We start from the raw sequence: 23,202 nt of genomic DNA, 5'->3' as shown, positions 1-23,202 counted from the left end.
ATATATTTCATGTATTAAAATGGAGGAAGGAAGACCAAGCGACAGCCAGCATGGTTAATAAGTATTTAGATCTAAAAGAAAATCCTTCAGAATATGGAAGAAGGATCCAACTGAAGTAATACGAAACAGTACAAAGAACTGCAAGTCAAATACAAAGCGCTGATAAGGAACGCAAAGAGAGACTTTGAAAAAAAGATTGCGTTGGAGGCAAAAACATATAGTAAAACATTTTTTTTTAGGTATATTAAAAGCAAGAAGCTGACAAAAGAATCTGTTGGACTTCTAGATTACTGAGGGGTAAAAGGAGCACTCTTGGAAGACAAAGGCCATAGCAGAAAGATTAATTCTTTGCTTTGGTCTTCACTGAGAAAGATGTGGGAGAGATACCGGTGCCAGAAATGGTATTCAGTGCTAACAAGTCAGAGAAACTGAATCAAATCTCTGTAAACCTGGAAGATGTAATAAGGAAATTTGACAAAGAGTAGCAAATCACCTGGACCGGATGGTATATATCCCAGAGTGTTGATAGAATTGAAAAATGAACTTGCAGAAGTATTGTTAGTAATATGTAATTTATCTTTAAAAATCAAGCATGGTACTGGAAGATTGGAAGGTGGCCATTGTAAAGCTGATTTTTAAAAAGGGTTCCGGAGGTGATCTGTGAAATTACAGACCAGTGAGCCTGACGTCGGTGCAGGGCAAAATTTATAAGTTAGAAAGCATATACATAAGCATGGATTAATGAGACGAAGCCAACATGGATTTAGTGAAGGGAAATCTTGCCTCACCAATCTACTACATTTCTTTGAAGGGTGAACAAACATGTGGATAAAGGTGAGCAGGTCGATGTTCAAAGCAAGTGGCTGAGAAAATAAAGATTAAAGAGTTAGCGTTCCAGAAATATGGAAAATCTCAAGAGGAGGAACACGGGGAGGAATACCGGATGAAACTGAAAGAAGCCAAGAGAGAGGTACGTCTGGCGAAGGCGCAAGCGGAAGAACAAATGGCTAGAAATGTAAGGAGGGGAGACAAAAACTTCTTCAGGTATATTAGTGAAAGGAGAAAGACTATAAAGGGAATTGTGAGACTAAAAGATACAACGAAACGCTATGTAGAAAATGATGAAGAAAAAGCCAATTTGCTAAATAGATACTTTTGTTCTGTTTTCACTGAAGAAAATCCTGGGGAAGGACCGAGAGGGACTGGCAAAAGTACACCTGAGAACCAGGTGGATAGAGCACCGTTCACGGAAGAGAGTGTGTATCAACAACTTGGAAAGCTAAAGGTGGACAAAGCCATGGGATCGGACAGTGGAGGAGTGGCCTAGTGGTTAGGGTGGAGGACTTTGGTCCTGGGGAACTGAGGAACTGAGTTCAATTCCCACTTCAGGCACAGGCAGCTCCTTGTGACTCTGGGCAAGTCACTTAACCCTCCATTGCCCTATGTAAGCCGCATTGAGCCTGCCACGAGTGGGAAAGCACGGGGTACAAATGTAACAAAAATAAATAAATAAATAAAATCCAACCCAGAATACTGAGGGAGCTCAGAGAGGTTCTGGCGGGTCCTCTTAAAGACTTGTTTAATAAATCCTTGGAGATGGGAGAGGTTCCGAGGGATTGGAGAACGGCGGAGGTGGTCCCTCTTCACAAAAGTGGGGATAGGGAAGAAGCTGGAAACTACAGGCCGGTAAACCTCACTTCGGTTATTGGAAAAGTAATGGAAGCCATGCTGAAGGAAAGGATAGTGAATTTCCTGGAAGCCAATAAGTTGCAAGATCGGAGACAACATGGCTTCACCAAAGGGAAATTGTGCCAAACGAATCTCATTGAATTCTTTGACTGGGTGACAGGAGAATTAAATCAAGGACGTGCTATGGACGTAATCTACTTAGATTTCAGCAAGGCTTTTGACACGGTTCCCCACAGGAGGCTCTTAAATAAACTAGACGGGCTGAAGATAGGACCTCAAGTGGTAAACTGGATTAGGAACTGGTTGACGGGCAGACGCCAGAGGGTGGTGGTGAATGGAGTTCGCTCGGAGGAGGGAAAGGTGAGTAGTGGAGTGCCTCAGGGATCGGTGCTGGGGCCCATTCTGTTCAAGATATTTGTGAGTGACATTGCCGAAGGGTTACAAGGTAAAGTTTGCCTTTTTGCGGATGACACCAAGATTTCCAACAGAGTGGACACCCCGGAGGGGGTGGAAAACATGAAAAAAGATCTGAAGAAGCTAGAAGAATGGTCTAACGTATGGCAATTAAAATTCAATGCGAAGAAATGCAAAGTGATGCACTTAGGGAGTAGAAATCCAAGGGAGACGTATGTGTTAGGCGGGGAGAGTCTGATAGGCACGGACGGGAAGAGGGATCTTGGGGTGATAGTATCTGAGGACCTGAAGGCGACGAAACAGTGCGACAAGGCGGTGGCCGTAGCGAGAAGATTGCTAGGCTGTATAGAGAGAGGAGTAACCAGCAGAAGAAAGGAGGTTTTAATGCCCCTGTATAAGACGTTGGTGAGGCCCCACCTGGAGTATTGTGTTCAGTTTTGGAGACCGTATCTTGCGAAGGATGTTAAAAAAAAAAATGGAAACGGTGCAAAGAAAAGCTATGAGGATGGTATGGGATTTGCGTTCCAAGACGTATGAAGAGAGACTTGCTGACCTGAACATGTGTACCCTGGAGGAAAGGAGGAACAGGGGTGATATGATACAGACGTTCAAATATTTGAAAGGTATTAATCCACAAACAAATCTTTTCCGGAGATGGGAAGGCGGTAGAACGAGAGGACATGAAATGAGATTGAAGGGGGGCAGACTCAGGAAAGATGTCAGGAAGTATTTTTTCACGGCGAGGGTGGTGGATGCTTGGAATGCCCTCCCGCAGGAGGTGGTTGAGATGAAAACGGTAACGGAGTTAAAACATGTGTGGGATATGCATAAAGGAATCCTGTGCATAAGGAATGGATCCTCAGAAGTTTAGCTGAAATTGGGTGGCGGAGCAGGTGAGGGGAAGGAGGGGTTGGTGGTTGGGAGGCGAGGATAGGGGAGGGCAGACGTATACGGTCTGTACCAGAGCCGATGATGGGAGGCGGGACTGGTGGTTGGGAGGCGGGAAATACTGCTAGGCAGACTTATACGGTCTGTGCCCTGAAAAGGACAGGTACAAATTCAAGGTAAGGTATACACATATGAGTTTGTCTTGGGCAGACTGGATGGACCATGCAGGTCTTTTTCTGCCGTCATCTACTATGTTACTATGTGTATCTGGATTTTCAAAATGCTTTTGACAAAGTACCTCATGAAAAACTCCAGAGGAATTGGAAAGTCATGGGATAGGAGGTAGTGTTCTATTGTGGATTAAAAAAAGATCGAAAACAGAGAGTAGGTTTAAATTGTCAGTACTCTCAATGGAGAAGAGTTAGTTAGTGGGGTTCCCCAGGGGTTTGTGTTGGTACTGCTGCTTTTTAACATATTTATAAATGATCTAGAGATGGCAGTAACTAGTGAGGTAATTAAGGGCATCTTTTACTAAGGCGTGCTCACGTTTTTAGCACTCGCTAAAATTGTGGGCACGCTAAACGTTAGAGACGTCCATAGGAATGCATTGGTGTCTCTGTTTAGTGCGCCCACAATTGAGCGCGCCTTAGTAAAAGACCCTCTAAATTTGCTGATGACACCAAGTTATTCAAAGTTGTTAAATCGCAAGAGGATTGTGAAAAATTGGAAGAGAACCTTCAATCTTTCCACTCACTTGATCTTAGTTCACTGTTCAAGCTTCGGAGCGGATCAAAGGCCTGAATAGAGATCCCGGGCAATGGGGATGTACAGTTAAGGATTCATAAGAGTGCTCTGCGAGTCTGGGAAAGCAAACATCCTCACTCTTACTCCAAAGAACCACTCTGTACTCAAAGGATTTGCTTTTTTTTTTTTTTTTTTTGCCAAACTCAACTTTTTACTGAACATTCTGCAACCAGCAGGCAAAACAAGTTATTACACCTTCTGTACAGTTCTGAATCTTCAAATGTCTCCTTTCTGTTCGAGTATGTGTATTACAACCCCAGCTGCCTTCCGTGTTGGTTCATGTGGTAAACCCAAAAGTAGTATATACATATGTACAGCTCTACCAGTCCTTTGTTTACCCCCATCCCTTTGGGCTAGTAATAATCCAGTGCTGCTCCTTATATCTCTGATAACAATCCTTCTCTTTCAGGCACAGACCCTTCAGGCTGTCCTCCTTCCAGCGATGCACTTCTCAGAGCTGTTCCTGGGCTGAGTTCCCCTTACCCACTTGGAGCACATTCCTCAGTTCCTACTGTTAGGGCAACAACTGCTCCTTTAGTCAGTCTTGATTTATTCTGCCTGTCCAGGAACCCCCTATCCTAGTGGGGGTGCAGACAACCAAAAACACTTTGTTCTTCTCTACAATCCCCTTTATCAACTCTAACTCCTTCCCAACTATCAATCATTGCTCAGAAGCACTTTTCTTCTGCAAGTTATCTCAGAACCCACCCCCTTGGGCTAGATTATCATACCTCTCATATCTCAAATCCTCCCTCAGTGAGACTTGAGAGTTCTACATATCAGCCCTTAGACATCCCCATTATAATGGGGCATTGCAGTATGCTTTATGTTCGACAAGTACAGAGGCTTGCTAAAGGAGAGGAAGTATGAGTGGGCAGATTGATGACAGCAGATGAAGACCAGATGGCCTGTGTTTTACTCTTGGGGGCATTTTGTGCAAATCTGTGTGTTGCAGAATTTGCACAGAATTCCCCCAGGGTATAGAATAAAGAGTTGCATGGGGACAGAAATCTTACCCATCCCCGCAAGACTTTAACCTGTCCCCACTCAGTTCCACAAGAATTTAATGGTACATAAAAAAAATTCTGAGGCAAGATGGCGTCTGAATAGGACGTGTGTTAAGCAGCTCCTCACTCAACTCCCTCTCGCTGTTTTTTTTTTCCCTTAAAATAATACATTTCCATGCCCAAGAGAAGGGGCAAACAGAGGGCTTACCCTGCTCCCTCTGCGAGACAGGAATTGGGACTGATGGACCGTTTCACTGTTCCCAGTGTAGAACTGACTGGGCAACAACCCTTGCTGCAGGAGGGATCGATGAGAGGAGAACCAACCTACCTGCCTGAGGGAGAGATCACGTTGAGCCCAGAGGAACGGAGTCCTCCTTCGATGCCGGCAATGCTGGCAGATCAGAGCCCTGGATTGACTACACCCGATGAGATGTCTGATCTGGGAGCAGGGGCAGACTCTGCTAGCAGAACGCCGAGTGCAGCAGTGCTGGTGGTTAGTGCTGAGAATACCAAAGGAGCAGGAGTTGAATCACAGGAGAGCAAGACTGGCTCTGAGAAAGGAGCTCAGGAAGAGGTAACATTGAAATTATTTCCTAAAAAACCGGAGAAGAAAACCCTTGAAAAAATTTGGGATGCTTTGGAATGTTTAGAAGATTCTTTAACCCAGAAACTATCTCCAATAGTTAGTCACTCAATCAAATCAAGCTAAAATAGCAGACTTGGAAAAACAGTTGGAACAATCTAAAACTTTTGAACAAACAATTATACTTGAAACAAATCAAATTAAAGAGAGTCAAATAACTTTAATAAAAGAAATTGTATACTTACATAGGAAAATAGAAACTTTAGAAAATTTACAAAGGATGAGAACATTGAGATTTATAAATTTTCCTAAAGTTCCAGCAGTGGCTCCTTTAATAACATTTAAAAGATATCTTTCTGAAGTATTAAAAATTACTGAACAATTGTTTCCACCTGTAGCAAGGATTTATTATTTGGCTCCCTATGTTAAGAAACCAAGTGAGCGCATAATACCATCTATGGAAACCCCATTTGAGGAGCTAAATTTGAATTTATCACAAACAATTGAAGATGAACTATGTGGAGTACAACCTGCTACATTAATTATAGACTTTGTTCTACAGCCGGATCGGGACTGGATCTTGAAAACTTTAAACATAGACATAAAGTCTTTCTGAATTGCAAAGTCAAAGTATTTCCTGATATTGCTAGACAAACTCAGAAAAGACGTCAGTCTTTTTTTGAAACTTCGTGATCGTGTATTGTCACAGGGGGGAATTTTCTGGCTTAATTTTCCTTGCAAATGTGTTGTTAAATATGTTTTTCTTTGAGAGTGATCAGTTAGCAAAATTCCTGGACTCCAGACAAGAACCAGCCGTAAACTCTCTGGTGCTTCCTCCATTAGTATCTACTCCGTGATAGGATAAGTGGGAATATGTTGTACTCATTTTTTTCCTATGTTAACCAATTTTTGAATAGTGCCTTGCCTATAATTGTGGACTTTAACAGTAATTATCATTTAATAGATTTTCTTTATAAAATATTTTCTTGTATGGTAATGCTCCTTTTCTGTACAAGTGTTTCTTGTAAAATTCATTAAAATTACAAATAAATTAAAAAAAAAAATTGTCAGCTCTGTCTCTCACTCTGGGTTCGAGCCGCAGCACTGCAGGCAAGGAAGGAATAGAAGTTGGAACTTTGAACACTGGTGCGCACATGTAAGACTTTTCTGATTCACTGGCACTGTGTACTAAGAGGTCACCACATGCACGTGAAAGTAGGTCAGGTGACATCTGATGCTTGGGCCTGTGTCAAACCTGAGGTCTATGCATCAGCCCGGGAGCAGGGAGGATTAATAATAACATAGTAAGTGACAGCAGATAAAAACCTGAACAGTCCATCCAGTCTGCCCAATAGTCACACTCATTATCGATTCATGATTAAATCAACAATGAACATATTATATACTTGATTATGGTCTTTCTTTGGCGTTTCTGGGACATAGACCATAGAAGTCTTCCCGCCCCTATCCTTATGTTCCAACTGCTGGAGTTGCTGTCGAAGCCCACTCTAGCCTATTTGTCTTCTCATTTGTGGAACACATACCGTAAAAGTCTGTCCAGCACTGTCCTCATGTTCCAGCCCCTGAAGTTGCTGTCTAATTTGGTTGGGGGGGTGTGGAACTGTGGAAAACAGAGTTTAAAATGGGCCAGACTGGCCTAAAGCTTGTAGAAAGAAATTACCCCCAATGACACAGTGCATTTCTGTGAGAGTAATTACTACTGACTGTCCTGGTGCTATCTAAACACTGCTAACTTGCTTCACATCATTGGATAACAGGACATAAAACAAACTTTTTTAAGCTATCTGGATTCATATGCATATAATGGTGGACATAAGAATAGCCATACTGGGTTAGACCAATGGTCCATCTAGCCCAGTATTCTGTTTTCCATACAATGACCAAGCCAGGTCACAATTACCTGGAAGAAACCCAAATCGTGGCAACACTCCATACTACAAATCCCAGGGCAAGCAGTTCCTTCCCATGTCTGTCTCAATAGCAGACTATGGACTTTTCCTCCAGGAATTTGTCCAAACCTTTTTTAAACCAGATACACTAACCACTGTTACCACCTCCTCCGGCAAAGAGTTCCAGAGCTTAACTATTCGTTCAGTAAAAAAATATTTCCTTCTATTTGTTTTTAAAGTAGTTCCATGTAACTTCCTTGAGTGTCCTCTAGTCTTTGCACTTTTGGAACGAGTAAAAAATCGATTTACTTCTACTCGTTCTACACCACTCAGGATTTTGTAGACCTCAATCATCTCCTCTCATCCATCTCTTTTTCCAAACTGAAGTACCCTAACCTCTTTAGCCTTTCCTCATACGAGAGGAGTTCCATCCCCTTTATTATTTTAGTCGCTCTTCTTTGAACCTTTTCTAATTCCACTATATTTTTTTTTGAGATACGGTTACCAGAACTGAACGCAATACTTGAGGTGCGGACGCACAATGGAGCATTATACCTGCAGATGTCAATGGACACTGAATATCTGGGAGTTGAGATATTGCCCTGTTACTTCCCTACCATGCCCTGAGAAAATATTTACATAATTAATATTGGGTTAGTTGAAATCTCTCATTATTGTTTTTGACTTTCATAGCCTGGCTAATCTCCAACATTTCAATATCTGTCTCTTCAGTCGTTACAGTACATCGCAGCATTATTTTGGGGTTTAGCACTTTAGAATTGTGTTTTAAGGTCTTTAACAAAATAGTAGTCTGTCTCTTCTTTCTCTTAGGTGTGTTGTCTATGTTTCTGGTCTGCCTTAAGATTGTGTAACTGAAGGTCCTGTCCTGCCAGCTACACCCCCATTGTCTGAGACAGGACCCCTACACCTTCAAGCTCCTTGAGCTTTTAAATTCAGTACACCAGATTCTGGAAGCAGAATTCTGGGACTTGTCAGATGGAGCTGGGATGCTTTTGAACAGAGGAGTTAATTGCTGAAAATGCTCCTGCGATGTGCCCCTTTGTACTACGTAAGTCGCCAGTCTACAGGCAGTGCATAATAGTGATACACAGCTTTACTAGCATCTACCGGTTAAACACACTAAAGTCAACATAGAATAATGAAGCAGATTAGACCTCAGGCAGCAAAGAAGTACATAACCAATTAAGGTATCCCTCACACTGTTGAGGTATTATGGTTACAGTCCTTGGCTAGTAACATGAGGAACCTGAAGAGGGTTGAGGGGCGTAGAACAAAGGAGAAAAACCAGATCAGCTTGCAGCTAAAATAACTAAAACTGTTTAGACAAAAAATAAATAATGTTAAAAATAGAAAAAACAAAAAGCCAAAGATTGCAGTGTGGCTACTGGGTGTAGTATAAGCAGTGCGTTTTTTTTCTAGCAAAAAAGTTGCCGGTACTCAAATGCCAGGCCATCCTTCAGGGGTGGGGCGATCACTGAGGGACCCACCCCACAGTAGCCAGGTCCCCTGCAACCAGTCACAGAATCTATTACAAGACAGAATTGGTGTGTAAAACCTGAGCTCTATCATTAAAACTTGGGGTCCATGTGTCAATTTTAGCAGACAATGAAAAAGGTGCCAGTACTCAGTACCCCCAAGTACCCCCTCAAAAAAAGCCCTGATTATAAGACTTTGTGTTCTGAACCAGCATAGCTGCTAATTCCTTTAGGAGACTATTAACAAGTATTGGTGGTTGGTAAGAAATATTTTTCCCAATTAAGCAGTCTTTATTGGTCACTTCTAAATAAAGTAAAACCTCTTGAGTTCTGCCGAATCTGAAGGGGCTTTTCAGTCTGGCTGCACACCTTTACTCTGTTCCATTTCCTCACTTTGACCTTCTAAGACACTTGGTCCCTGTGTTTACCTTGGTAGTTGGAGGGATATCTTTTTCATGGATTGCTTGATTTTTTACCTCTTTCTCAGGCACTCTGTATCTCAGCAGTGGAGTAACTGAAAATATTCAAATTTCTCTTCAGTTTGGCAGCGGAACAACTGTATCTGTTTACGCTTACTAGTCTCTTTCTTCACTGCTGCAAGCTTCATGGGGGTGGTTTGTGTTTGGTCTGAGGGGCATCCCCCACTGCTGCAGTCTTGGCTCATTCACATACATCTTTGCAGTCATGCTGTGCCTTTTTCCAGCATGAATGGCTTTTGAGGAAATTAGAAGGTTATGGGATAGGAGGTAATGTGCTACTTTGGATTAAGAACTGGTTAAATGGACAGTATTCTCAATGGAGAAGGGTAGATAGTGGGCCTCCCCAGGGGTCTCAGCTGGTACTGATGCTTTTTAACATATTTATAAATGATCTAGAGATGAGAATCCGACAGTGCTTCTACAAATGTGACAAATCCGCTCAATTCGCCCTTTCATTGACTCACCTGCACTAAATATACTTATCCATTCTTTCATTATCAGTAAACCAGACTATTGTAATTTATTCTATATAGGTCTTAGAACATCTGACATTAGGCATCAGGTAAAAGGTGTTATCCTATAACCCGCAGACACACACCTGCCCTGTCCTGCCCATGCCCCCTTGCAGTTGCATGCTCTGGATTTTGCATGTGCAGTTTATAGAATACTGGTTAATGACACATACCTAATTGATGTCAATACCTATTAACACTGATAGCCAATAATTGGTCATTAATGGCAATTTGTAGCTAATTAAGCTATTAAGTAATGTGTACAATTACCCTTACTTAACTTGTGCACACAGCTTTGCATGGTAAGTGTAAAATTGACAGCACAAATTTATAGACTTTGGAGGTAAAAGTTCATAAAAGGGAGCAACAGAGAATCAGGTTGGGAACCATGTCTTACCACTCGCAGTTATATTTGAGAGCTGTGAAAAATTATTTTCATTTCTTAATTGAAGGCTGTATTCCACATGGCCTGAAACAATTCATTGTCTGAGGTTTAAGCAAGGAGCCCTAGGCTCTGGTAGTTGTGGGAGCTATAGGCCAGAATCTGATCTCCAAGTTATAGTTAAAATTTGTTAGTATATGTAATCCCCTGTTAGGCTGAGATTACCAAAAAGAGTAAGGCCCTGTAAAGTCACTAGGAGGAATTACTGGGAGGTCCCTGGGTGGGAGGAGGCCCAGTCCAATGGGAAGAATTTGGAAATAAAATGCAGAGAGAGTGTGCCATGAGATGGAAGAGTGACGGAGGGGGAGCAGACTAGGAGGAGATAAGTGTTTGCCCTTTAGAGAGGTATTGGTTGCCTGCAAGCCCCTGCCAAGTGACTTGAAGAAGGGGGATCCTGGAGCGTCACCTTAAGATTGGGCTAGTAATGAGGATTTCCCCATTTACAATAACTGGTGAAGGAGTCAGAGCTTTGGGCAGATTGGGGAGTCCAGCCCATACGCAGGGTTCAGTGTAGAATGTAGTCTGCTTAGGGCTGGGGTGCCACCCTGTGAGGTACACCCATGGAAGGAGGACAGCCATAAGGGACTGTGCCTGGTGGTAGCGGAGTGAATTGGGGGAGAAGAGAGCAGCCCTGCTGTTAAATCTGGTGAACAGGATAAGCATGGACAGGGGTGCTCGTAAATATGTGAATAGTTATGACAAATAAAGAAAAGAATTTGGTTTTTGCCTTGTTTTGAATATTTCTATAATTACACTAAAAGAATAGTGTTACGTAGATCAGTGAAAGAAAATTCCCAACTTTATCTTTTGAATTGTAGTTTTTAGATGGCAGAATATGAAAAATGTATAAGGCTGTTAGGGCCTTATGCAAGGCACTGTACATTTGAGAAGAGATACCATGAAGCTTCTGAATTATTTAGCCATCTGTAAGGTAACATTTTTCAAGCTAGAGCTTAGAGTGAGAAAACAAATCCTTTTTTTTTTTTTAATGAAAGACCAAATGTTTGGTTGTGACAGTGTTCTGAAATGTGTGCCAGTGGTATTTCTGTACTATAGCACAATGTATGTAGCTTTCTTTGACTTAATTATTCCTTCAGTTTGGAAATAACTATGAAAATACTTTTAGTCATGTAAAAAAATTTTTAAAAATTATGTTTTTGAACTTGCAGAGAAAACCAGGAAAGAAATAACAGCCAAAGGATCCACCGGGATGGATGTTATTCTTTCTACACTAGAGGTAAAACTTTGTAATGCTGACTTTTCCAATAGAAGCAAGGGAAAAATACTTAATATATTTTTAAATGTATTTTTTAAAACTGAACATGAGTGGGAGTTTTGTTTTTCAGTTTGTTTTTGTTTTAACTTGAAAGCAGAAATAAACAGTAGCACAGTCCTCCCAAAATAAAGTTAACTAGGGCATGCATAAACATAGTCAGCACTAAGGGGGCCATTTTCAAAAGTTATATGTGTCTGTTTTGGAAGCTAGGCACCTAAATTGGTCCATTTTGAAAACTGATTAGAGCTCTGCATTTCAGTTTCTAATGAAAATAAATTCCTAGTGGGTTGATAGTTTATCTTATTTATTCATATGTGTATCCCACAATTATCCAAAAGCAAGTTTCGGTTCAATGTGGCTTACATTTAACAGTTGTTGGAGATTACATTGATTCAATTACATTTGCAAGGTTGTTAAGATACTGTGTTTTACAGTGGTTGGCAACAGAGGCTTAGGCAGACGACAGAATTTGGGTGGGCCTAGGCAAGAAGTGGGTGGGCCCCAAGTGTTCCCCCCCCCCCCCCCCCTAAAAAAAAAATATCTCAGCTAGTGGGAAAATGCTTCTTTCCACCTTGGCAGTCTACAGCAGGCATGCACTGAAAACTGAGCATGTGCAGGTGCTAGTTTCATGGAGAGTAGCATTTTCATTAACATCAGGGGAAACTCTTCAGCTGGTGGAGCTAGGGATCCCCACCAGCTACCGCTAAAAGTGCTACTCTTGGGTGGGCCCCGGCCCACCCAGGCCCACCTGTGGCTATGCCACTGGTTGGCAAGATAACTAGTAGTATGTATGGAATAGTCATTGGGTTTCTTGAGAAGATACGTCTTAGTTCATTTCTTAACTGGAAAGGTTCGTTACAGTTAGAGGTTGTGTTTTGCATTGTTGTTAAAAGCATATATCCACATAACATCATCTGCTACCCAGATAAATGCTGTTGACCGGTGTTCCCTCTAAGCTGTGCACGTGTTCGCATGCACAAGGGCCAGGAAGGGAGTGCACAACATTTCTGTCACTTTTTTGTTTTTGTGAATCTAGACTATATTGCACACAAAAATTCTAGACTGACTTCTTGCTCACAGTATTTTTCGTGCACACATGGAGGGGCATAATCGAACGCGAACGCCCATCTCCATGGGCGTCTATGTCCGAGAATGGGTGCGTGAAGGGGCAGGACAGACCGTATTTTCGAAAAAAAATGGGCGGCTATCTTTTTTTTTTTCGATAGATAATACGATTTGTGCCGGGCAAATGCATCGGATATGTGTGGATTTGAGCTGGGCAGTTTCTTTTTTCAGCCATAATGGAAAATGAAGGCGCCCAGCTCAAAAACGAACAAATCCAAGGCATTGGGTCATGGGAGGGGCCAGGATTTGTAGTGCACTGGTCCCCCTCACATGCCAGGACACCAACCGGGCACCCTAGGGGGCACTTGTAACAAGTAAAAAAAAAAGTAAAATACTTCCCAAGTCCATAGCTCCCTTCCCTTGGGTGCTGAGCCCCCCAAATCCCCCCCCCCCCCCAAACCCACTGCCCACAACTCAACAGCATTACCATAGCACTTATGGCTGAAGGGGGGCACCTAGATGTGGGTACAGTGGGTTTTGGGGTTTTTTGGAGGGCTCAACATTAATCACCACAAGTGTAACAGGTAGGGGGGGTGGGCCTGGGTCCACCTGCCTGAAGTCCACTGCACTCGCTAACAACTGATCCACGGACCTGCATACTGCTGTGATGGAGCTGGCATACAGGCTGGAAAAAAAGTTGTTAAAGTTTTTTTTTTTTTTTTGCTGGGAGGGGGTTAGTGACCACTGGGGGAGTCAGGGGTGGTCATCTGGTCATTTAGGGCACTTTTTTGGGACTTGTTCGTGAAAAAAAGGGTCCAAAAAAAGTGACCTAAATTCTCGCTAAAAACGGCCATTTTTTTTTCGATTATCGTCCGAAGGCACCCATCTCTGCTCGGCTGATAAACACGCCTCAGTCCCGCCTTCACCACGCCTCTGACATGCCCCCATCAACTTTGTTCGTTCCCGCGATGGAGTGCAGTTGCCGACGCCTAAAATCGGCTTTCGATTATACCGATTTGGGCGCCTTTGCAAGATGGGCGCCCATCTCCCAATTTGGGTCGAAATATGGGCATCCATTACTTTTGAAAATAAGGCTAACAGGCCAGTAAAAATTAGGAAGAACATTGCTGTTGACCGATGTCAGTTACTGATTTTCAGGGAGTGGAGCTAAGTAGTCAGAGCAGAGCCAGAAAATATCCATATATTGGCGATATTCAGTGCCATTATCCAGATATCTGCAGTGGTCAGCAGCATACCCAGATATTCTGTGCTGCTACCCGGATAGGGACTGAATAGGTATATATATACAGTGGTGGAAATAAGTATTTGATCCCTTGCTGATTTTGTAAGTTTGCCCACTGACAAAGACATGAGCAGCCCATAATTGAAGGGTAGGTTATTGGTAACAGTGAGAGATAGCACATCACAAATTAAATCCGGAAAATCACATTGTGGAAAGTATATGAATTTATTTGCATTCTGCAGAGGGAAATAAGTATTTGATCCCCCACCAACCAGTAAGAGATCTGGCCCCTACAGACCAGGTAGATGCTCCAAATCAACTCGTTACCTGCATGACAGACAGCTGTCGGCAATGGTCACCTGTATGAAAGACACCTGTCCACAGACTCAGTGAATCAGTCAGACTCTAACCTCTACAAAATGGCCAAGAGCAAGGAGCTGTCTAAGGATGTCAGGGACAAGATCATACACCTGCACAAGGCTGGAATGGGCTACAAAACCATCAGTAAGACGCTGGGCGAGAAGGAGACAACTGTTGGTGCCATAGTAAGAAAATGGAAGAAGTACAAAATGACTGTCAATCGACAAAGATCTGGGGCTCCACGCAAAATCTCACCTCGTGGGGTATCCTTGATCATGAGGAAGGTTAGAAATCAGCCTACAACTACAAGGGGGGAACTTGTCAATGATCTCAAGGCAGCTGGGACCACTGTCACCACGAAAACCATTGGTAACACATTACGACATAACGGATTGCAATCCTGCAGTGCCCGCAAGGTCCCCCTGCTCCGGAAGGCACATGTGACGGCCCGTCTGAAGTTTGCCAGTGAACACCTGGATGATGCCGAGAGTGATTGGGAGAAGGTGCTGTGGTCAGATGAGACAAAAATTGAGCTCTTTGGCATGAACTCAACTCGCCGTGTTTGGAGGAAGAGAAATGCTGCCTATGACCCAAAGAACACCGTCCCCACTGTCAAGCATGGAGGTGGAAATGTTATGTTTTGGGGGTGTTTCTCTGCTAAGGGCACAGGACTACTTCACCGCATCAATGGGAGAATGGATGGGGCCATGTACCGTACAATTCTGAGTGACAACCTCCTTCCCTCCGCCAGGGCCTTAAAAATGGGTCGTGGCTGGGTCTTCCAGCACGACAATGACCCAAAACATACAGCCAAGGCAACAAAGGAGTGGCTCAGGAAGAAGCACATTAGGGTCATGGAGTGGCCTAGCCAGTCACCAGACCTTAATCCCATTGAAAACTTATGGAGGGAGCTGAAGCTGCGAGTTGCCAAGCGACAGCCCAGAACTCTTAATGATTTAGAGATGATCTGCAAAGAGGAGTGGACCAAAATTCCTCCTGACATGTGTGCAAACCTCATCATCAACTACAGAAGACGTCTGACAGCTGTGCTTGCCAACAAGGGTTTTGCCACCAAGTATTAGGTCTTGTTTGCCAGAGGGATTAAATACTTATTTCCCTCTGCAGAATGCAAATAAATTCATATACTTTCCACAATGTGATTTTCCGGATTTAATTTGTGATGTGCTATCTCTCACTGTTACCAATAACCTACCCTTCAATTATGGGCTGCTCATGTCTTTGTCAGTGGGCAAACTTACAAAATCAGCAAGGGATCAAATACTTATTTCCACCACTGTATATATATATATATATATATATATATATATATATATATAATTTTTTTTTTTTACTGTTTAAACTGTTTTATTGATGTCACAGTCAATAACAAATATAGTCAATAAACATTTACTTAAACCAAGTCTTTGTCCGTTTTGTTTCTTAACATAATCATATCTAAAGTGTCATCAAAAGTTTTAAAGGTACCCTTCCCCTTCCCCCCACCCCCCTTCCCCCCCTATACCTGAACCGTATAATTCTCATATCACCATTAATCAATAAACATATATATCATTAACTTTCCTTCCCTTCCTTTCCCGTGAGTGTGTTCACCAATAAACTACGAGCTCTGCTTGATAGAGCCTGTACATATGGTTCCCAGACTTCCCAAAACCGTTGTCTACTTCTAGGGCTACTGGACATAGCACGTGCTTCCATTCGCACCAGGGAGTGAAGCGAGCTCCTCCATTGCCAGAAGGATGGTCCTATATCTTGTGTCCAATGTTGTAATATACATTGCTTCCCAACAATTAGTACATTATAGATAAATAGACTTTCTTTATGTCGCATTATTGACCCTCGTCCCCTTAGTCCAAGCACAACAGTTTTAGTCTCTAGCCGAAGCTTCCTGTGCAGCAAGGCCTCACAATATTCCAGCACTGGACCCCAAAATTTTTGTATAACCAGACATCCCCAAAACATGTGATACAGTGTTGCTCTCTGAAAATTACATTTACTGCAATGTGTTTCTTGCAATCTACCTGCGTAATAAGCCTGTATGGGAGAAAAATACGCTCTCATAATGATTCTAAATTGTATCTCCCTATATCTGGCACTAGCCACTTTATGTACTATCTCCTTTAGTGATTGGACTATATCTCCACTGCTGATCTCTACCTGTAAATCCTCAGACCATCGTCTTGCCACTGCTTCATAACTACGTTGCTTGGCAATCAAGCTTAGCTGTTTATACAGTGTGGACACCGTAGTCTGTTCTCTTCCCTGAGGCAAAAACAATTTCACCAGCAACTCATACATCCCTCTATCACATTTTTCTCTAAGTAATTTCTCAATATAGCTGTGGATCTGGCAGTAAGCATACCATGTCACGTTCTCTACTCCCACCAAGTCCTCTAAAGCCTCCCTTGATAAAATCTTTCCCGTATCTTGCATAACATCTGCCACTAATACCACTCCCTCCTGTGCCCACTTAATAAATTTCGGGTAAGCATTCCCTGGTTCGAATGCTCCATTTCCTACTAGTGGGAGGAGGTCCGTACATCATGGGTTCTTATTTAGTCTCCTCAATATGTACTGCCATATACATCTCATTGGGTGCAATAAAATATGATGTTTCCATTCCTTTGGTAACATTTTACTCTCAACGTGCATCATATAATAGGGATGATATGGTCTAAACAATGCACACTCAATATTCCATGCCGTATGCTCTTCTGTTTCCATAATCCAATCTGCTAAGTGTCTAGCTAAACAGGCCCAATTATATTGTTTAATGTCAGGCAACCCCAGGCCTCCCTCTGTTCTTTTCCCATAGAGATATTCCAATTTAACTTTAGCCTTTTTCCCACTCCAACAGAACCTAGTCAACATGCCTCGAATCTTCTTTATATCTTTAGTCTGTAAAACTAGTGGCAACTGTCTTAATACATAGAGCCATTTTGGAAAAAGTATCATCGTAAATAAACCCACTCGCCCACTTAAAGTTAAGGGTAGTCCCTCCCATATTGCTAGTTTGTGGCGCGTATATTGCAATAACTTATCAATATTCTGTCTATATAATCTACTTGGATCACTTGTTAGAGTTATGCCTAGGTATTTAAATTCCTTGTTCGCCCATCTCAGTGGGAACCTACCCTTCCATTTCTCCCTTACCTGATTAGTTGTGGGCAATCCCTCTGATTTTTGGAAATTCAATTTAAATCCCGAAAAGGCCCCATATTCTTCAAAAACCTCCATCAACACCGGTAGCGAGCTCTCCGGTCTAGCTAGATGAACCAAAATGTCATCGGCAAACGCCGAGATCTTAAATTCTCTGGTTCCCAGATTTATACCTTCAATCTCAGGGTTATCTATGATTTCCCTGACCAACGGGTCTAGCGTAATAGCAAACAGTAAAGGGGACAGAGGGCATCCCTGTCTGGTACCTCTATTAATTACAAAATTTCGAGAGTACGCTCCATTAACCAGCACTCTCGCCATAGGGTTCTTATATAATATAGAGATTGCTTGTGTAAAGAAGCCTTCAAATCCGTACGCTCTTAATGAAGCGAACAGGAACTCCCACTCTACTCGATCAAACGCCTTTTCGGCGTCGAAGCTAATCAATAGTGAATCTCTACCCCCTCTGCACACATTCTCTATTGATGCCAATATCAGTCTAATATTTTTCCCACTCTGTCTCCCTTGTATAAATCCCACCTGAGGAGTTGCAACTATGCTGGGAAGCACTTTTGCCAATCTCGAGGCCAGAATTTTTGCTAGCAGCTTAGCTTCATAACTAATCAGTGAAATTGGTCTGTATGAGTCTGGTATGGTTGGATCCCTCTCAGGTTTTGGAAATATCACTAAATCCGCAAGTCGCAAAGACTGTGGAAGTTCCCCTAATTCAACTGATCTATTAAAGGCTTTAGTTAAGGGACCTCCTATGTCCTGCATTAATATTTTATAGAATTCAGCCCTATATCCATCTGGCCCCGCAGCTTTATGTAAAGCACTAGCTTTAATTTCTTTAAGGACCTCCTCAGTCTCAATCGGTGTATTTAGCGCCCTTTTCTGTTGTTCTGAGATCTTTGTCTTGTTGATATTCTCTAAATATATGTCAGGGTCTAAATCATCTTCGTCTTTTTTGGCATATAGCCTAGCATAATAATCTTTAAATACTTCTCGTATCTCTGTATCATCATGTACTAGGTTCCCCCTCTGTGTCTTGACCGCCAACACTCTCCTCTGCCCCTTCGCCTTCCTCACCAGCCCTGCCATCAGCTTCCCTGGTTTATTTCCAAATCTATGCAATTGATATCTATAATATTCAACAGATTTACTGGCTCGCTGATGTAGCAGTTCATTTAAATTTACCTGAGTGGCTAACAATTGCTCTCGGATATGATTTGCTGCCCCTTGTCCATATGCCCTCCTCAATTGCACCAACTGTTTCCCCAATCTAATGATCTCCCAATCTCTCTGTTTTTTCTTTCTGACACTGTATGCTATAATCTCTCCTCTTAACACAGCCTTCCAGAACAATATTGGTGTATCAGTATGAGATGCATTGTACAGTGCATATTCCTCCCATTTTCTCCTAATATATGGTCTGAAATCCTGATCATAATACAGATCCAAGGGAAATATCCATCTAAGCTGTCTGCTTTGTGAATTCAGATCTTTAAATTCAATAGATATTGCCGCATGATCCGATACTATCGTAGGATCAATTGCTGCCTCCATGATATCTGCAAAGCTGTCTTCATCTATCAGTATGTAGTCTATTCATGATTGCGTGTGGTGAGCTCTAGAATAGTGCGTATAATCTTTGGTATTTGGGTTAAGAACCCTCCACACATCAACCACTCCCAGAGCTCCACACATCAAATTGATACCTTTATCCATCTCCCCTCTCGCACCTGCTACATTATGTGATTTGTCCATGGTGGGATCTGCTACTACATTGAAATCACCCCCAATTATCTTCTTCGAAACATTAAATTGCTGCATCTTGCTTATGAGAGTATGGAAGAATTTCTTACTGTACACATTAGGGGCATATATGTTGCTAATGAGGTAGGCTGTGTTATTCACCTTGACCTGTGCCAGAATGTATCTCCCTTCAGAATCAATACACAGCTGCCCCACCTCAACCTGGAGTGATTTATGGAACAATATCACTACCCCAGCCTTCTTCCCCACCGCAGGGGTCTCCAATACTGTCCCCACCCACCAGGTTTTGAGCTTAAGATGCTCCTGAGACGATAGATGTGTCTCCTGGAGGAGTGCTATATCTGCTCTTTTCTTTTTGAGACTATGTAATATTTTCTTTCTCTTAATGGGAGATGTGATACCTCCTACATTCCAGGAGTATATCCTTAAACCCATCAGTCTCCCAAATCTCGCTCATGCATCAACCAATATTCCACATCCACATAAGGGCAGTCATGGTGTCCCAGCAGCACCACTCCTACTATTTGTTCAAGCAGCCGCTCATCATTCAACTCACTCATGTTTCTCTTCTGACTCCATGTATCTAATTGAGAATCTGTTAGCCAAGTTCTATATGTCTCCCTATCTCCCATCCCCCCCCTCCCTCCCTCCCATCTCCCATCCTTCAAATCCTCCCTCCCTCCCTCCTGTTCAAAGAACTAGTCACTTATTAACACCTGCATTCACCCTGCAGTTATCATTTACCCCTCCAACTCTTCCCATTCTTAACGACCTACTCATTCACAAATTAACAGGTCACTTTTCATATACCAGTCTTTGATCATCTTCTGTTGCAACCACCTTTCAATAGTTCAGCATACTGTGCTGTGTTTCAGTTCTGTGTGGTCTTTCAGCCTTATTTGCATTCCGCCTCTCCATGCTCGTACGACCTTGAAATTCCATATTATATTCCACAGTCCATGTCTGTTTCCCCTATTGTCATCTATGTATTGTATCGTCAATAAGATCCCATATATTCAAGCATGAACATGTCTAATTAAATCTCTGTTTCATCATTCAATGTTCAATCTTTGAGAGATCAAAATGTTTCCCAAGGGTGGTTTTCCATAGCAAAATAGTTTCAATTAAACCTCTGTCCTGTAAAGCTCCAGAAAATGCTTCTGTAATTATATCCTTCCTCTTAGAGGGTCTATTCACCCCCATGTTGTTGAATGTATGCTTTAGCTGCTTCAACTGTGTCAAAAAATTTGGTGACTCCATTGATCGTGAGGCGCAGCTTAGCCGGATATAGGAGCGCAAATTTTATTTTTTTATTGAAAAGGTCCGTACATATAGGTGCGAAGGACTTCCTCCTCGCCTGCACCTGCTGGGAATAATCCTGAAAACACAGGATCTTCTTATCTTGGTAGGTGAGGGTATTGCCTCCTCTTATCGCTTCCAGAATATGTTGTTTATGTCGAAAGTTCAGAGATTTTAGTATGACTACTCGCGGCCTGTTCTCATGCTGTCTCGGAGGCCCAACTCTATGAGCCCTTTCAATACAAAAACTCTGTAATTTGTCCTCTAAGTGCAATGATTTCGGCAGCCAATCCTCCAAAAAGGTGGGCAGATCTTTATCCATGAGCGATTCTGGAAGCCCAACCAGAAGCAGGTTATTTCGCCTGCTCCTATTCTCCATATCATCGATCTTTGTCTCCAGATCCTGTACTCTCCGCTCCAATTTCTTGTTGATCTCTTTCTGCGCCCCTACCGTCTCCTCCATCTCTGAAATCTGCTGTAAACCTTCATCTAGCTCCATATTTATACTATCAATACGCTCCGTCCGATCGAGCAATTGCTGAAGTTTTTTGTCCAGCGCAGCTTCGACCGCCGCTGTAACCTCGGCCGTGATTTCCGTCAGCCATGCGGATCCCACCGCTAATTCTCCGGGATCTCTCTGGTCGGCCATCTTGTTTTCTGGCAGTTTCGATTTGTCTCGCTCTCTCCTCACCGATTTCGCTGCCATTCTATGTTTCTCCACTCGATCTCCACTCGCCAATCGCTCTCCCACCGATTATGAGTAAAAATGTGGCGTTTCACTCCTTGGGTAAGTCAAATTATCTCTATAATTTTTTTTTAATATAGCCTTTTATTGTTAACCAAGCATTATACAATCAAACCGAAACAGAACAAGCAATCATCCCCATCCCCAACTGTATAGTTTCCCTCCCCCTCCCCCCTACTCCAGTGGTGGCTGATCCTGCTCTTTAGATTGTTCGTATAGCATCCATATTTTTGTGAAGGCCTGCATAGTCCCTCTCCGTATTGCCGTTAGCTTTGACATCTGGTAAAGGAAATCCACTTTGAGTCACCACCTGCATTTCTGGCATTTCCACCTGTTTCCATGCTCTGGCCAAGGCGATTTTAGCTGCTACAAAGTATTGGCTCGCCAGTCTATGATGCCAGCCTAAAATGTAGCAGGCATTGTTCTGCGCCCCCTGGGTATGGTTTTAGGATTACTTTATTGACCAGCTCTACCACCTTAGCCCAATATGTTCGTGACTGAATAGGTATATTTGAACCCTTCAGAACAAAAGTGGGCAATGTCCACCTTTTGCATAATTTCAGCTGTGCGCTGATCCTGAGCCTCTATGCCTAAAGACTTAGAAGAAAAGGAGTTAAAAAGCAGCATCAAAAATGTGGGTTATGTCCATTCCTAACCAATACTGCTGTCTAGTGAATGACTTTTTATGCACTCTACTTTCGTCATAGTCTTTAGAGCAAGAATGGGGCGTGTCCACATGTTAAGTCTTGTAGAGTTGAGATTGCTGATAGACTAGATTCAGGCATTGCTTGTTATTTTTACTGAAATATATAGCTCACAACTTAGATGACAAATATTTCCCCAGAACTGCAGGCTGCCTGATAAATCAAAAAGGACTGAAGCACTTTTTAATGAAGTTACTTGATGGACATTGGGGAAACTAAGTAACATCTGATTTCTCGTATTTTAAAGCTTGTTACTGTTAAGGGCTGAAAAAACCTGCCATTGTGGCTGGTAATTCCCCATTTAAAAAAATTGAGTGCATAATTTAAATTGCCTCGATTGGAAACCAGTGAAGTTCTAGATAATAAGAAATTGATATTTCTAGGCAGCATATATCATATGAATATTGGCATTATTAATTTGCTGTAGCTTACTAAAAAGCAGTTTTTAGCACCCTGTACAGTACTACATTACAGTAGTCAAATTGTGCCAAAATCACTGACTGGACCTTCAACCTGAACACATTTTGATAAAAAAATTTCCCAATTGTGTTTTGTCTGTGTCTCTAAATATAGCTACATCTACCTTGGAGGAAAGGAGAAACAGGGGTGACATGATACAGACATTCAAATATTTGAAAGGTATTAATTCGCAGATGAAACGTTTTCGGAGATGGGAAGGCGGTAGAACAAGAGGACATGAATTGAGGTCGAAGGGGGGGGGGGGGGTAGACTCAGGACTAATGTCAGGAAGTATTTTTTCACGGAGAGGGTGGTGGATATGTGGAATGCCCTCCCACGGGAGGTGGTGGAGATGAAAACGGTAATGGAATTCAAACATGCGTGGGATAAACACAGAGGAATCCTGTTTAGAAGGAATGGTTCCGTGGGAGCTGGGCAGACGTCTACAGTCTACGTCCTGATCGTGACTGAATAGATAGGGCTGGGCTGGAGTATAAATTTTAAGGGGCTTCGATGTTAGCTTCAGAACGTAGTACAAGAACAGTGCTGGGTAGACTTCTACGGTGTGTGCCCTGAAAAAGGCAAGGACAAATCAAACTCTGGTATACATATAAAGTATCTTGTTGGCAGATTGGATGGACCGTACAGGTCTTTATCTGTCGTCATTTACTATGTTACTATGCTCCAAGGCCAGAGTAACTGTGCACGTATGCGCCAGTAAGAAGAGGCACATATACACATTTTATAAGTGCTGGCTCCTCTTTGCTCATTCTTTATTCCATTAGGTATATCACATAAAATTATATATGTTTTCTGAATCATACTTTATTGGTGCTTATCTCTGGACAGTCTTACAAGTACCTACTTAAGCATT

At 42.4% G+C, this 23,202-nt stretch overlaps 1 protein-coding gene across 2 annotated transcripts in view; it reads left to right on the top strand.

The window, feature by feature from the left end:
* Positions 1-23,202, top strand: part of AGTPBP1 (ATP/GTP binding protein 1) — a 237,825-nt gene that overhangs the window by 54,927 nt on the left and 159,696 nt on the right. For both annotated transcript variants that reach the window (XM_030193670.1, XM_030193671.1), the window contains exon 5: positions 11,394-11,461. In XM_030193670.1, coding sequence (XP_030049530.1) covers positions 11,394-11,461 — 68 coding nt within the window. The remainder of the gene's footprint in view (positions 1-11,393; positions 11,462-23,202) is intronic.

Source organism: Microcaecilia unicolor, chromosome 2, assembly GCF_901765095.1.
Source record: "Microcaecilia unicolor chromosome 2, aMicUni1.1, whole genome shotgun sequence".
In the NCBI taxonomy this organism is placed as follows: Eukaryota; Metazoa; Chordata; class Amphibia; order Gymnophiona; family Siphonopidae; genus Microcaecilia; species Microcaecilia unicolor.
This window is presented reverse-complemented; position numbering and strand designations above follow the sequence as displayed.